General features: G+C 41.1%; 1 protein-coding gene across 1 annotated transcript in view; it reads right to left on the reverse strand.

Moving 5' to 3' along the window:
* Positions 1–388: 388 nt before the first annotated feature.
* Positions 389–12,712, reverse strand: part of LOC122814995 (caprin-2-like) — a 784,601-nt gene continuing 772,277 nt past the window's right edge. Inside the window, exon 7 of the mRNA XM_044087250.1 lies at positions 389–535. Coding sequence (XP_043943185.1) covers positions 389–535 — 147 coding nt within the window. The remainder of the gene's footprint in view (positions 536–12,712) is intronic.

Consider the following 12,712-nt stretch of genomic DNA (forward strand, 5'->3'; position numbering starts at 1 on the left):
CTACCCAATAGTTAGGACTGCAGCAATGTGGAACGAAGAACATCTGTGATATCTTTTTATCAATGACATGTAGTTCATTATGCAGACAGCAGATGATCTGTACACTTAGCAGATTTACATCCTGAACTAAGAGTTCTTTGAGAACTACAGGGATTAACAGATCTCTGGTGGTGTAAGACACCTGTGCAAAACCAGCCACCGCTGTCAAATACTTCCAAGTTGCAAATTTTTCACATTAACAGATGCAGCTGCTTCACCACTTTTTGAATACAGAAGCAAAGTCTAATCACAGAGTATCCCAATAGTGAGCCCTAAACTTTTTAAGGTACTAAGTTTGGGAATGCAGGCTTTTTTTTTTTTTTTTTTAGTGAGCAAAACGCTATAAATGTTAAGACACTTGGCATGATTTTCCAAAATTATTAAGTGTGCCTAGGTTAACTTGAGCACAAATAAAAATGCTCTTACCTCCTCTTGAGTTTATTCGAGGCCCACCAACTGATCCTCCACGTTTGTAGTTCTGTTGAGAGACACTTTCCTGAAATAGACAAATCAGTAAATGTGATAGACATTTTAAAACTTATTTCTTCTGCAAATCTGGCCTTGTGAAATGTATGAACATTAAAATCTAAGCTTGTTAAAGAACAGTAATGGTTTGCAAAACTGGAACTGGACATAAAGTACTTTTGAAAGCTTATGGATAAGCTATATAAATATATATATATATATATATATATATATATATATATATATATATATATATATATATATAATTTTTTTTTATTTTTACATTTGACCACCAGGTTTGTCCGACTGAACTGAATGAAGAGCCCTTTTTCAGTGGAGACCCAGGTCGAAAAGCTCCAACATTATACAATGTTCATTATAAATTAGCATTAAACAGCATTGTTACAGGATTATTACAAGGCATTAAGTAGCAATACAATGTCAATAGTAAGGTGTATAGCAAAGCTCTTTCAACATGTATAAAAAGAAATGTCATTAAGATAAGTATAGTTTTTGGGATAAGTGGTTAAAAAAGTACAGTTGTGTACCTACCATAAATGTAGATGTTTGAGTGTATTCACTGTTGCAGTCATTACAATTGGGTTATCCTGCTGGCAGGCTACCCACAGTCGGCCCGAGTTCCAAAGTCTAGGTCCAGCATTGGTTGCTGTCGCCTCCTCCCTGACGTCAGTGCGCCAGGGGTATAAAAGATGCAACTGATGCCATTTTCTTCAGCTTTTCTTGCCCCAGATGTCAGGTGCCCCTAAAATGGTAGGCTAAATTATGCCAATAAGCATGCATACACAGAAAAACAACTTTTCCTTTATCTACAAGCAAATACACTACATAGTTTGTTATAGAATAGAGAAGTATGGATAAGTCCCAGAAAGGAAAAGGCGGGGATGGAGGGAGGATAACCTGGACTGCAACAGAAAATACACTAACATCTACATTTATGGTAGGTACACAACTGTACTATGTTCATCGTGTTTCACTGTTGCACTCATTACAATTGGGTTGAATCCCAAAGCTAGGGTTGGGAGGCTGGTGCTAAATAGGATTAGGAGAGGCTATCGGGACCTGCAGAACTGCAGTGGCAAAGTCTGCCCTGGATTTAGAGTAGAGGGGTAAGTGATGGTGCTTTGTAAAAGTATGCACTGAACTCCAAGTTGCAGCATCTAAGATGTCTTTGGTTGGTGGTACTCTGAGGAAGGCGCTGAAGTGGCCGCTGCTCTGGTTGAATGTGGCCTAATGCCCTTAGGCACTGATTTGCCATGCTGTGAATAGCAGAAACGAATGCAGTGGCCTATCCACTTTGAAATGGTCTGTTTCGAGATAGGCTTTCCTTGTGATGCTGCAGCATATGCCACTAGAAGTTGTTCAGTCTTTCTGAAAGCTTTGGTTCTGTCCAAGTAGAATCGTAGCTGCCTGTGAATGTCCAAAGAATGCAGAAGTCTCTCACCCTTATTCTGTGGGTTTGGGTAAAAGGTAGGCAAATGAATTGTTTGGTTAAGGGCCACATTGGACACTACCTTCGGCATAAATGTAGGGTTTGTCCTTAGAGAAACCCTGCCAGGATGGAAAATGATAAAAGGTCCCACTGTCATGAGTGCCTGTAGCTCTGAGACTCACCTAGCGGAGGTTATTGCTAGGAGCAGAGCTGTTTTCCAGGATAAGAATTTTCCATCAGCTGCAGAGGCTGGCTCGGAGGCAGTGTGAGTTTTTCCAAGACATAGTTGAGGTCCCATGCAGGTATTGGTGCTCTCCTTGGAGGTCTTACATTTTTTGCCCCTCTGAGGTACTGCCTTAGTAATGGATGAGAAAAAATAGGTGGTTCTGTATTGTAAGGAGCTGAAATGGCAGAAGCATGAATTTTAATTGATGAAAAGGAAAGACCTTTTTTCAGCATCTCAGTTAAGTATTGCAAATTCTGAGGAATATTTGGAACAGTCGTGTTAATACCTTGTGCCTGGTTCCAAGTACAGAATCTCTTCCGTTTTTCTGCGTTAGATTTTCTGGTGCTAGGCCTCCTGGCCTCCAAAATAACATCCATCACTGCTTTAGAGAGAGGTGTGTCTTGAATGGCTACATTATCCGCCAGGCTGCCAGGTTTAAGTTCCTGAGTTGGCTGTGCAGTATGACTGTCTTGTTGGGTCAATAAGTGAGGAATTTGAAGTCATGTCCAAGCTGGCCATTGAGACAAGCTCTTTAGGATTGGGTACCAGTGCTGGCGGGGCCAGTCTGGGGCAATCAGTATCATTTTTGGCTTCTCTTGTCTGACCTTGAGGAGTACCTTGGGCAGGAGAGGCAGAGGAGGAAAGGCATATACTGTTAGGTTTTTCCAGCTGAAAGACAGAGCATCCACTTTCCATGCTTGCTTGTGATAAGTCCTTGTGCAGAATCTCTGTAATTGGCAGTTGTGAGGGGAGGCAAATAGGTCTATGTCCGGGCATCCCCAGTTCCTTGTTATCATGCTGAAGACTTGTGGATCCAATTTCCACTCGTGGGGATCCATTAGGTTTCTGCTTAGTTCGTCTGCCAGAGTACCTATCCTTCCTGGCAGGAATTGTGCTTGCAGATGTACTTGGTAAGTCAGTGCTGTGGCCCCACAAGTTCATGGCTAGTCTGCAGAGGGGATAGGAATGCGTGCCCCCCCCTGCTTGTTTATGTACCACATGACTGTGTACTGTCCGTCTTTACCAGTAGTTGTCTTGGATGAAGTAGATCCTTGAAGGCTGTCAGGGCATTCTGGACAGCTAGCATCTCTTTTTGATTGATATGTAGATGCATTTGACTTGCAGACTATGTGCCCTGAATACATCTTCCTGCCATATGGGCCCCCCCAGGCATAATCTGATGCATCTGTTGTCAATGTTTGCCTGGCTGTGTTTAAGGTGAATGGCTGTCCCGTGTTGAGGTGACAGGCTTTCGCCCACCATCGAAACTGCTATTGCAGGCAGGGAATGAGGGTAATTGTTTCCATGCTGTGGCAATGTTGAGTCCAAACACTTTTTAGATACCATTGAAGTTTCCTCATATGCAGTCTTGCATATGGAATTAGCAGTATGCATGAAGCCCAAAGCCTGCAGAATGTTTCTTGCAGATAACTAGGTCTTTGTTGCCAACATTTTGAAATAGTCAGTTGTCTGTGCTTGTCTGGTGTGAGATAAGCCATCTGGGCAGTTGTATTTAAGCTTGCACCCAGGAATATCATCTCTTGAGAGGGTACGAGCTGTGATTTCTTTTTGTTTACTGTGTACCCTAAACCTGTTAGTAACCTTTTTACAAACGCCAGATGTTGTAGTAGAATCTCCTTGTTCTCTGCTTGAATAAGGCAGTCATCCAAGTAAGGATATATTTATATTCCTCTGTCTGCAAAATGCAATTACTGGTGCCAGGCATTTTAAGACCCTGGGCGCAGTAGATGAGCCAAAATGCAGTGCAGAGAATTGGTAGTGCATTGAGCCAGCTATAAATCTGAGGTATCTTCTGCATGATTGTCTGACTGGGACATGCAGGTATGCCTCTCTTAGGTCTAAAGTCACAAGCCAAGCCTTCTTGCCCAGCATGGGCAGAAGCTGCTGCAGAGTTAACATTTTGAATTTTGGAATATCCAGGAATGTGTTTAGGATAGACAGGTCCAGTATTTGTCTCCAGGGCCTTGTCCTTTCTGGGTACCAAGAATAGCCTCGAGTAAAATCCTTGTCCCTGCTCTTGCTGTGGTACTTGCTGAATGGCTCATGTCCATGAGGGATGAAACTTGTTTCTGTGCCTCTGCCCACAGATTGCGTGGCAGGTCTGGCATACCGTTTGGCCTTGGCAGGGTGTGAAAGTGGAACCTGTAGCCTTGTGATATATTTAAGACCCATTTGTCCTGGGTGATCATGTGCCAGTTTTTTGTAAAAAGTGCTAGTTTCCCCCCCCCCAAGAAGCTGCCAGAAGATAAGTGCTTGGTGTTGGCAGGGGAAAGTCATTGAGACTGTTTCCTGTATGGCTGTGATTTTTCCTCTCCACTTTTGGAGGTAAAAGCACCCCAATGTTTAGGCCTGTATGAGCCTTGGGGCTGTGATCTGCCTCTGGGGCCCCTGTATCTGCCTCTTTGTGGCCTGTCTGACACTGGAAAGGACCAATTCTTTGCAGGCCAGTTCCTGCTAAATCTGGGAGGCTATACCTGTAAAAAAAATCATTCACTGTTTGCATAGATTAAGCTTTGTCGTCCATTTTCTTCAACACCTCTTGAGCTTTAACACCAAACAAGGTATCATGTTGTAAAGGAGCATCTAATAGTTTTGCTTTAACATGATCTGGCAGATTCTGTTCTTTTAACCAAGCATGCCTCCTAATGACAGAACCTGTAACTCCGGCCCTGCAGGAGGCTCTAGAGAATCAAAACCACATTGCAAAGTATACTTCCCACTTGTTCAGCTGCATGCAATAAATGATGCATTTCTTTGTTCTCTGCACATTCTGAATTTGTCAACATTTTAAGCAGTGACCTGAGATATTGATATTTAAGCATATGAAACTGACAATTTAAAGCTCTTACAGCCAAGGTAGCATAATTATAAATCTTTTCCCCCCATCTGTCCAAGGCCCTTGAATCCTTATCAGATGGAATAGGGTTTTTTGCAGTGGAAGCCTTGGGACCCTGAGGAATAGTTTCTGGGTCAGCAGCAGGGTTTTTGTAAAGAAATTTATGAGAATCCGGAACCTTGTAGTACCTGTCTGGCTTTACAGGAGCTGGTGGTAAAGAGTCAGGAGATAGACCGGACTCTGTAAAGACATCTACAATGTCTAAAATGGGAGGAATAGCAAGGGGCCTGTGCTGGGGTAATAAAAGGAAGTCTCTGAGCCTTTTCTTGGATTCAGAGTAATCTTGGCTCTCCCAATGGAAATGCTCCCTCATAGTATGCAGGGTCTCCCCAAAAGAATAATCCTCAGGAGGAGAGGCTGAAGGGATAGATTCTTCAGCATCAGAATCCTCATAAGGAGGGAGGGAATAATCATGTTCAGAAGAGGAATCAGAGGAAATGGAGACCTGATCTGAAGATTCATATTCTATCGCTTGCCTAGGCCTCTTATCGGGAGGGGGATGGGAACCCCTGATCAAAGTAATTAGGTCTTTGGCCATTTTAAGCATCTGTTTTTTAGGCATGGAAGTCTGTCCAGGAGAATGCTGTACTTGTTTCTTTGTCCTTAGAGCTGCTTTAGTCTTTGCCTTTGAAGCTGAAGTTGGCTTTACATATAACTGTGTAGACCTGAATACACTCTTAGAAGCCGATGCCTCTCAGCGGCTCCGGACCCATCTGAGGGAATAGTTTACGACTGTCCAATACCTTGAGTTTCCATCGGTCTAGTTGGCTCCATGTGGGAGTCGGAAGCGGCCTGTGGCTCTGAGGTAGCGGGCGTCAGGGGCTGCGAAAGTGCCTCAATTTGAGCCGGCGGCAGGCCTAGTGGAAGCCTAATCGGTTTTGGACCTCGGATGCCTGTCCTTTTTCTTCTTTGCGTTTTTTATAAACTCTGGTCAGCTGTTCCGACGGCATTATATAATTGAATCTTCGGCCAAAATAATGAAATGCAAAATCGTATCGTTTAATAGCGTGTTGGTTAAATCTAGCACAAAACCGACAGCTAGCAACGTTGTGGTCAGGGCCAAGGCAAGGAATACTTTAAGAATGAAAATCCTTTTGAGGTATTTGCTTCCCACAAGAAATACAATTAACCTTTTCTGACATCGGTCTGGAGCAACAAAAAAGTTTCCCCAACAGGGTACTTCGCTTTAATGAAGACTTCGGATCTGAAATTCGCTTTTGAAAATCTCAGGAGTCGGCCGACCGGCACTTGCAAACTGCTTTTGCTTCGGGCACCGCGTGGCAAGAAGGACTGAAGAAAATGGCGTCTGTTGCATCTTTTATACCCCTGGCGAACTGACGTCAGGGAGGAGGCAACAGCAACAGATGCAGGACCTGGACTTTGGAACTCTGGCCGACTGCAGGTAGCCTGCCAGCAGGATAACCCAACTGTAATGACTGCAACAGTGAAACACGAACATCCCAGTTTTATCAATGTAGTTGCATGAAGGCAAGACAATTACTACAGAATGTCTGAGGCGATTAGCTTTTATAGGTCATAGAGGACAGTAGAAAGTAGTCTAGGATGATTACAGAGCTAGTGAGAAGAGTGAGTTAAGGGCAGAAAGTATATTAAGGTATGGGAAAGTAGGGGATGTTAAAGGAGAGAGAGAGTGCTGTGCAGGACCAGTGACTTTTAAAGTGCTCTTTGGTGGTTGTCAAATTTAGTATTTGTAAGGGTCCTGATTTCTAGTGGAAGCCTATTCCAGGCAACAGTGGGGTGATGGCTGTGCCATGTTGCATCCAAATTTAGACCTGGGTTTGTAGATTTGAAGTAGGTCTTGGTTAGAGCTTTGGAGAGGTCTGGAGGGTGAATAATGGGAGATGACAGGGGATAGCGCTGGGCAGTAGGAAGGCTGGTATAGGATAGAATGGACGATTTAGAGCTGAGTGAGAAGCCGGGTGGGTAATTCAAGCCAGTTTAGGTGTTTTAGAGAGACAGTGATGGGATTTGTAGGTTTGTTGGCAGCAAATCTAGCTACCTTGCTGGCAGGTAGGTTCGGGTTTGGTCAGAAGTGTTAAGATTTGTAAGAATTTGAGAGTTGTACATTAGACTGGGTAGAAGGTAGTTGAGAGTAACCTTGGCTTCAGAGGTAATGAACTTCTTGTTACGTTAAAGGAGCCCTAGTTTTGAATGAGTCTTTTTTTATACAGTTAACATGCAAGTCAAATTTAAGCTGTTGATGGTGATGCCCAAGAGCTTAGTGCTGGATTCTACCTGAATGGGAGTCTTAAGGAACATGGAGGAGGAGGGTTTAATATTCTGAATGTTTTAGTTAGGAAGAGTAACAGCTTGTTTTTTTTAGGGTTAAGAATGAGCTGGTTTTTAGAGAGCCATGTTTCAACCAAGTTAAAAGATGCCAGAGTAGCTGAGAAGAGCTTAGAGGGAGAGCTGGCTATGGGTGATGACTGTAGAGTCATCTGCGTATTGCACTAAAGATGACCGAGGGCAGGAGGTATAGAGCTGATTAGTAATATTAAAAAGTAAAGGCCCTAGGATAGACCCTTGAGGCACTACCAGTTTTACAGGGAGAGGAGGGGAGAGTGCAGACTGTCAGCTCACTGACTGAGATCAGTGAGGTAGCTGGAGAACAGTAAAACAGTATCAGATCAGAAGTTGAGGCTGTGCAGTTTGTGCAGCTGTAGAGTGAGAGACTGTTTTTAATGCTTTTGAGAGGTCCAATAGCCAAGAAATAAGTTTATGGTCATCCATGGCAATAAACAGTGTTGAGGAAGGATAATAGAGGTGTAGTGGTGCTATGTTTGGGTCTGAAGCAGTGCTGAGTGGGTCTAAGCAGAGTTTCCTGCATTAGATACTGCATAACTTGTTTATAAATACATTTTTCTAGTAGTTTAGAGGGGAGGTAGAGATGGGTCTAAAGTTGGAGATAACGGAGTTACCTCCTTTGTGTATAAGTAGAGTGTAGCATTGTTTCCAGACAGAAGGGACTTTAGATTCAGAGAGATTAATTAGGATAGATGGAGGGAGAGCAAGCGTCTCAAGCTGCTAGAAGAAGTGTGGAAGGAATATTGTCAGCTGATGCAAAGCATGGTTTTAACTTGGAGCAGAGTTTTGATGTAGCTAATAGGTACAGGTTTGAGGTGAAAGTATTTGAGGAGATAGTATTAGGAGTAGATTCAGAAAAGTTGGGGATGTTAGCAGTAGAGGAGTTTGGGTTAGGGTTGAGTATCTTGGATATTGAATTGATAGAATAGGTAATGAAGATAGTGGTAGTTTCTTCATATGTCTTGTCTGGGCATGGATTGGTGGGGCTATGATTACCAAGATGTAATATCTGGTTAAGAGTTCCAGAATTTTTTAGGATTAGATCTTAGGGCTGTGGGAAGTTACACAAGTCCTTTTTATCAGATTTTGGAGTTCTTTATATTTTTGCAAGTCTGCAGGGAGCTTAGTGACTATTTTTTTCCATAATCTGTATCTAGTTATCATACTGGTATGAGTGGCTTTTGATAGCCATGGAGCTATGTTAGACTTAATTTGGATTTTGCGAGAGGGGAGTAAGCGAGTTTAAGATGCTAAGGAAGGTGGAGTTGAAAGCTATGACTGCTTCTTCTAGTGGGAGTTGGGTAAGGAACTTCCAGTTTAGAGAGAAGGTCATTAAAGGTTTCTGGATGGAATTTAGAGTTTGAGACAGATAATAAATCTAGGAAGTTTTGCAAAGTGGGGAGTGAACCTAAGCACATTGATGGGGGAGTGATCACTCTGGGTGTTTGGTAGGGTTTCAGGGTTATGATATTTGTAAGGATTAGATACAAGTACACAGTCAATAAGAGTACTAGGTGTGTGAGAATTTGCGAGTTGGGAGATTAGCTGTGCAAAGCCATATAAATCGAGTATTTGAGTTTGGATTACTGAGAGTTAACCAGTTTAATGTTGACATCCCCAAGGAGGACAGTTTCACTGGGGATGTGTTGAGAAAAGTATGAGAATATTTTGGAGCAAAGGAATGTCTCCTGGAGGAATATAGATGGCTGCTACTGTGATAGTAGTGTGGTTATTGATTTTAAGGCTTTCAGTAGTTCAGCAGGAGAAAAGGATGGGATCGGTTTCATAATACTTGTAAATAGTGAGGTGGTTGGAGTACAGGATGGCTACACCACCACCCCCAACCAGGGGGGAGAATGTCCATCAGAGATTTGGGGTTTTAGCCAAGTCTCTGTTAGGGTGATGACATCAGGGGTGCGGATGGCTATCCAGGCATGGATTTCACAGACTCTGTTTAGAATACCATGGGTGTTCATAGAGTAAAAGGAAATATGTTTGGAGAGGATGAGTTTATTAAGTAGGGAGAGGTAGAGTATATACATGGTGGGGTGATGGATGGGTCCAGGATTTGGATGCATGTCTCCTGATAGAAACAGGGCTACATGAAGGTGGTAAAGTTTTAATTTAAGTGGGTTGCAAGTCAAATGCTTAGTCTTGGTTTTAGATGCTAGAGTGTGAGGAATTTTGATTTTAGGCACGGGTATGTTCATGGAAAAGATAGCCGAGGAGATTGTAATGGAATACTGCAGAGATGAGAAGCAGTTAGTATGGGGATTAGTGGGATTTCTATTGACAGGTGGTAATGCAGTAGTATAATATATAAGAATGAGAAGCAGAAGTAATGGAGACAAAAGGAGAATAAAGTGGGTTGCAATAGCCATGGCCTAAGGTGGGGAAGTAGGACTGGGATGGAGTGGGTAAGGGACTAGGAATAGTAAGCTGTTGGACCCGCTAAAGAGTTGAAGCAAAATTTAGGTAAACAACCTGTAGTGGGAGTAGGAGATATGTAGGAAGGAGGATTTGCAGCAGGCTAAACTATGAAGTCATAAGCAGGGGAGGGGTAAGGTGTTTAGAATGTTCTAGCAGACAGGAAGGGGTGAAGTTTGGGGTGGAAGGGATTAGGAGGTTAGGTATAAAGGAAAGGATATGCGGGTGGGTGGGGAGTAGAGTGAGCCCAAGCAGAGCGAGGGCAAACCAGAGCCGAATGGGCCATGAAACAGAAGCCACAAGAAACAATCAGCAAGCCAGGAGGGAAAGCAGGCAAGTAGAAGATGTGGGGAGTTGCAGACAGAGGGAAGAGAAGTTACAGCAAGGTATACACAAGTATTAGCAGTAAGATAACAATTAAAAGGAAACCAAACAGAAAAACAAGAGTATAGCTAAGAGATCTGACACTAGGGTAGTGACCAACTTATAGATGGCAGAGAGTGACAGACGCATGGTTTCTAAACAGGTGAGTGGGGGGTGTCTCAGCGGTATGCAGGTATCCTGTACAGTTGACAGACTAATTTGTGGCATGAGCTTAGAACATACTTTTAGTGTAAACTAGCTACACAACAGAGCACAAGCTTAATTCCAGGAGTTGGAGCAGTATCATATGCAGATTATACATTAATTTTCTTACTGTTACTTGTCCACAATGTACTTTATCAAGTGCTTTTATTTAAAATCTATCATGATCTAGGTTTTATCTGTCCTGTTCATATACACAATTTCCCTTATTATTAATTCCAGACATTTTCCCCCACCTCCATATACTGTCTTCCATAACTTTTCATTTTACTTTCTATTCTCTTTGAAATTATTTTCATAAAAAATAATCCATTTTTCATTATAGGTCTCCACTTAATTTTTTCTTTCTTTCCATGATGACCCAAGTATACCCATTGCATAAATCTTTTAAACATAACAGCCTCTAACCACAACTCATGTTCTGCTAAGCCATAAAATCCTTAAATTTGTTTCCTATTCCAGCTGGTCCTGAAACAGATTGTAAATTAACTTGTCTGATTACCTTCTCTAGTTCATAAGGAAATTAGTATTCCACTTCTATATTTTACTTGTTCTTTTAGTTTAACTTTTTTTTTTTTTTATTTTCTATCTTGTAACAGATTACACTCCGCTGAAGGTTGTGCGTTAGGGCTGGCAACGCAGCACATAATAAATCAACTGCCAATCATTAGCGGACTGGAGTTCTGCTGTGGCGACCCCTAACCGGGAAAAGCCAAAAGGGACAACAGACTACACAATTACAATACTTGCAATTTGTTCGAGTTCGTTTTTGCCTTTCATTTCTCTCATACTAGTATTCTCTAGCTATGCTACTCAAATAAGCAGATGCTTCTCATACCTGGTTCATGTATTTGCTTAAATTCTTTAATTTTCTCAATTGTTTCCATAAATTCTGTTCTATTACATAATATTCTGTCACTTAAAGCATCTATATACACAACTTTCTCCCTAGTTTTCTTGCATTGGACTGTCATTTAAAAAAAATGTAGACTTTTCTTTAAAAACTTACCACTCAGACCAGTTTTTATTGTAACATACTCCAGTTAAAATGTGATCTTTCCAAAATTGTTAAATTCAAACCAGCGGGCAATAAACTGAAATTAATCCAAACTAAGAAAATAAAACTCCAATTTTATTAGCGCTTTCAGCGAGGTCAGTGCCTCCCCTTCTTCAGGCAACAAACAGCATCACCAACTAATTTATACCATATTTAAAAGCAATTATTCAATTATTAAATCTTGTGCTTTCTTTAAAGAGACTATGCTTGTAAACAGATTCATGTATCCCGTAGTCTAACAACCACGGAATACTTTAACACTTGAAACCGTATCTACATATACTTATAAAGCAGACATTCTTAAACCCTAAAAAACACAGATATACTGTATTTTACAAATAAAGATTTGTTATCTAATTTCTAAAATTAACAAAAACATTTACTACAGCTTATTATAAGCACTAAATTTTAAAAACATTTACTACAGCTTATTATGAACACTAAACTGCCATGACTTACAAATCAAAAAAGTGACTAATACTTTAAACATACAATTTAAAACTAATTAGAATCATACATAAAACCTTAATCTATTCCAACACTATTCAAATACATATTAAATTAAGAACTTTGTTTACTTATAAACAAAGAAAATCATGTGAAACCAAAAACTTCAAAAACCAAAAAGAACAGCACAATGGGGCTGGGACCTCAGAAATAATCCACCAACGTTGAAAATTTCAAGTTTTAATGTTGTTGCTGTAGTTAAAACAAACCAATACAGTCCACAATACGTAAGCGCTTTCGTCTGGCCTCTGCCAAACTTTTTCAAAAAGTTTGGCAGAGGCCAGACGAAAGCGCTTGCATATTGTGGACTGTATTGGTTTGTTTTAACTACATCAACAACATTAAAACTTGGAAATAATCCACCAACGTTGAAAATTTCAAGTTTTTGAAAAAGTTTGGCAGAGGCCAGACGAAAGCGCTTACGTATTGTGGACTGTATTGGTTTGTTTTAACTACAGCAACAACATTAAAACTTGAAATTTTCAACGTTGGTGGATTATTTCCGAGGTCCCAGCCCCATTGTGCTGTTCTTTTTGGTTTTACTTATAAACAAATGTCAAACCTACAGTTCCATTTATTATACTTGTTGAAAACATCCATTTATAAACATATCTATTTGTAAAATACAGTATATCTGCGTTTTTTAGGGTTCAATAATGTCTGCTTTATAAATATATGTAGATATGGTTTCAAGTGTTAAAGTATCCAGTGGTT

Source organism: Protopterus annectens, chromosome 11.part0, assembly GCF_019279795.1.
Source record: "Protopterus annectens isolate FY-2018-M chromosome 11.part0, PAN1.0, whole genome shotgun sequence".
Taxonomy (NCBI): domain Eukaryota; kingdom Metazoa; phylum Chordata; order Ceratodontiformes; family Protopteridae; genus Protopterus; species Protopterus annectens.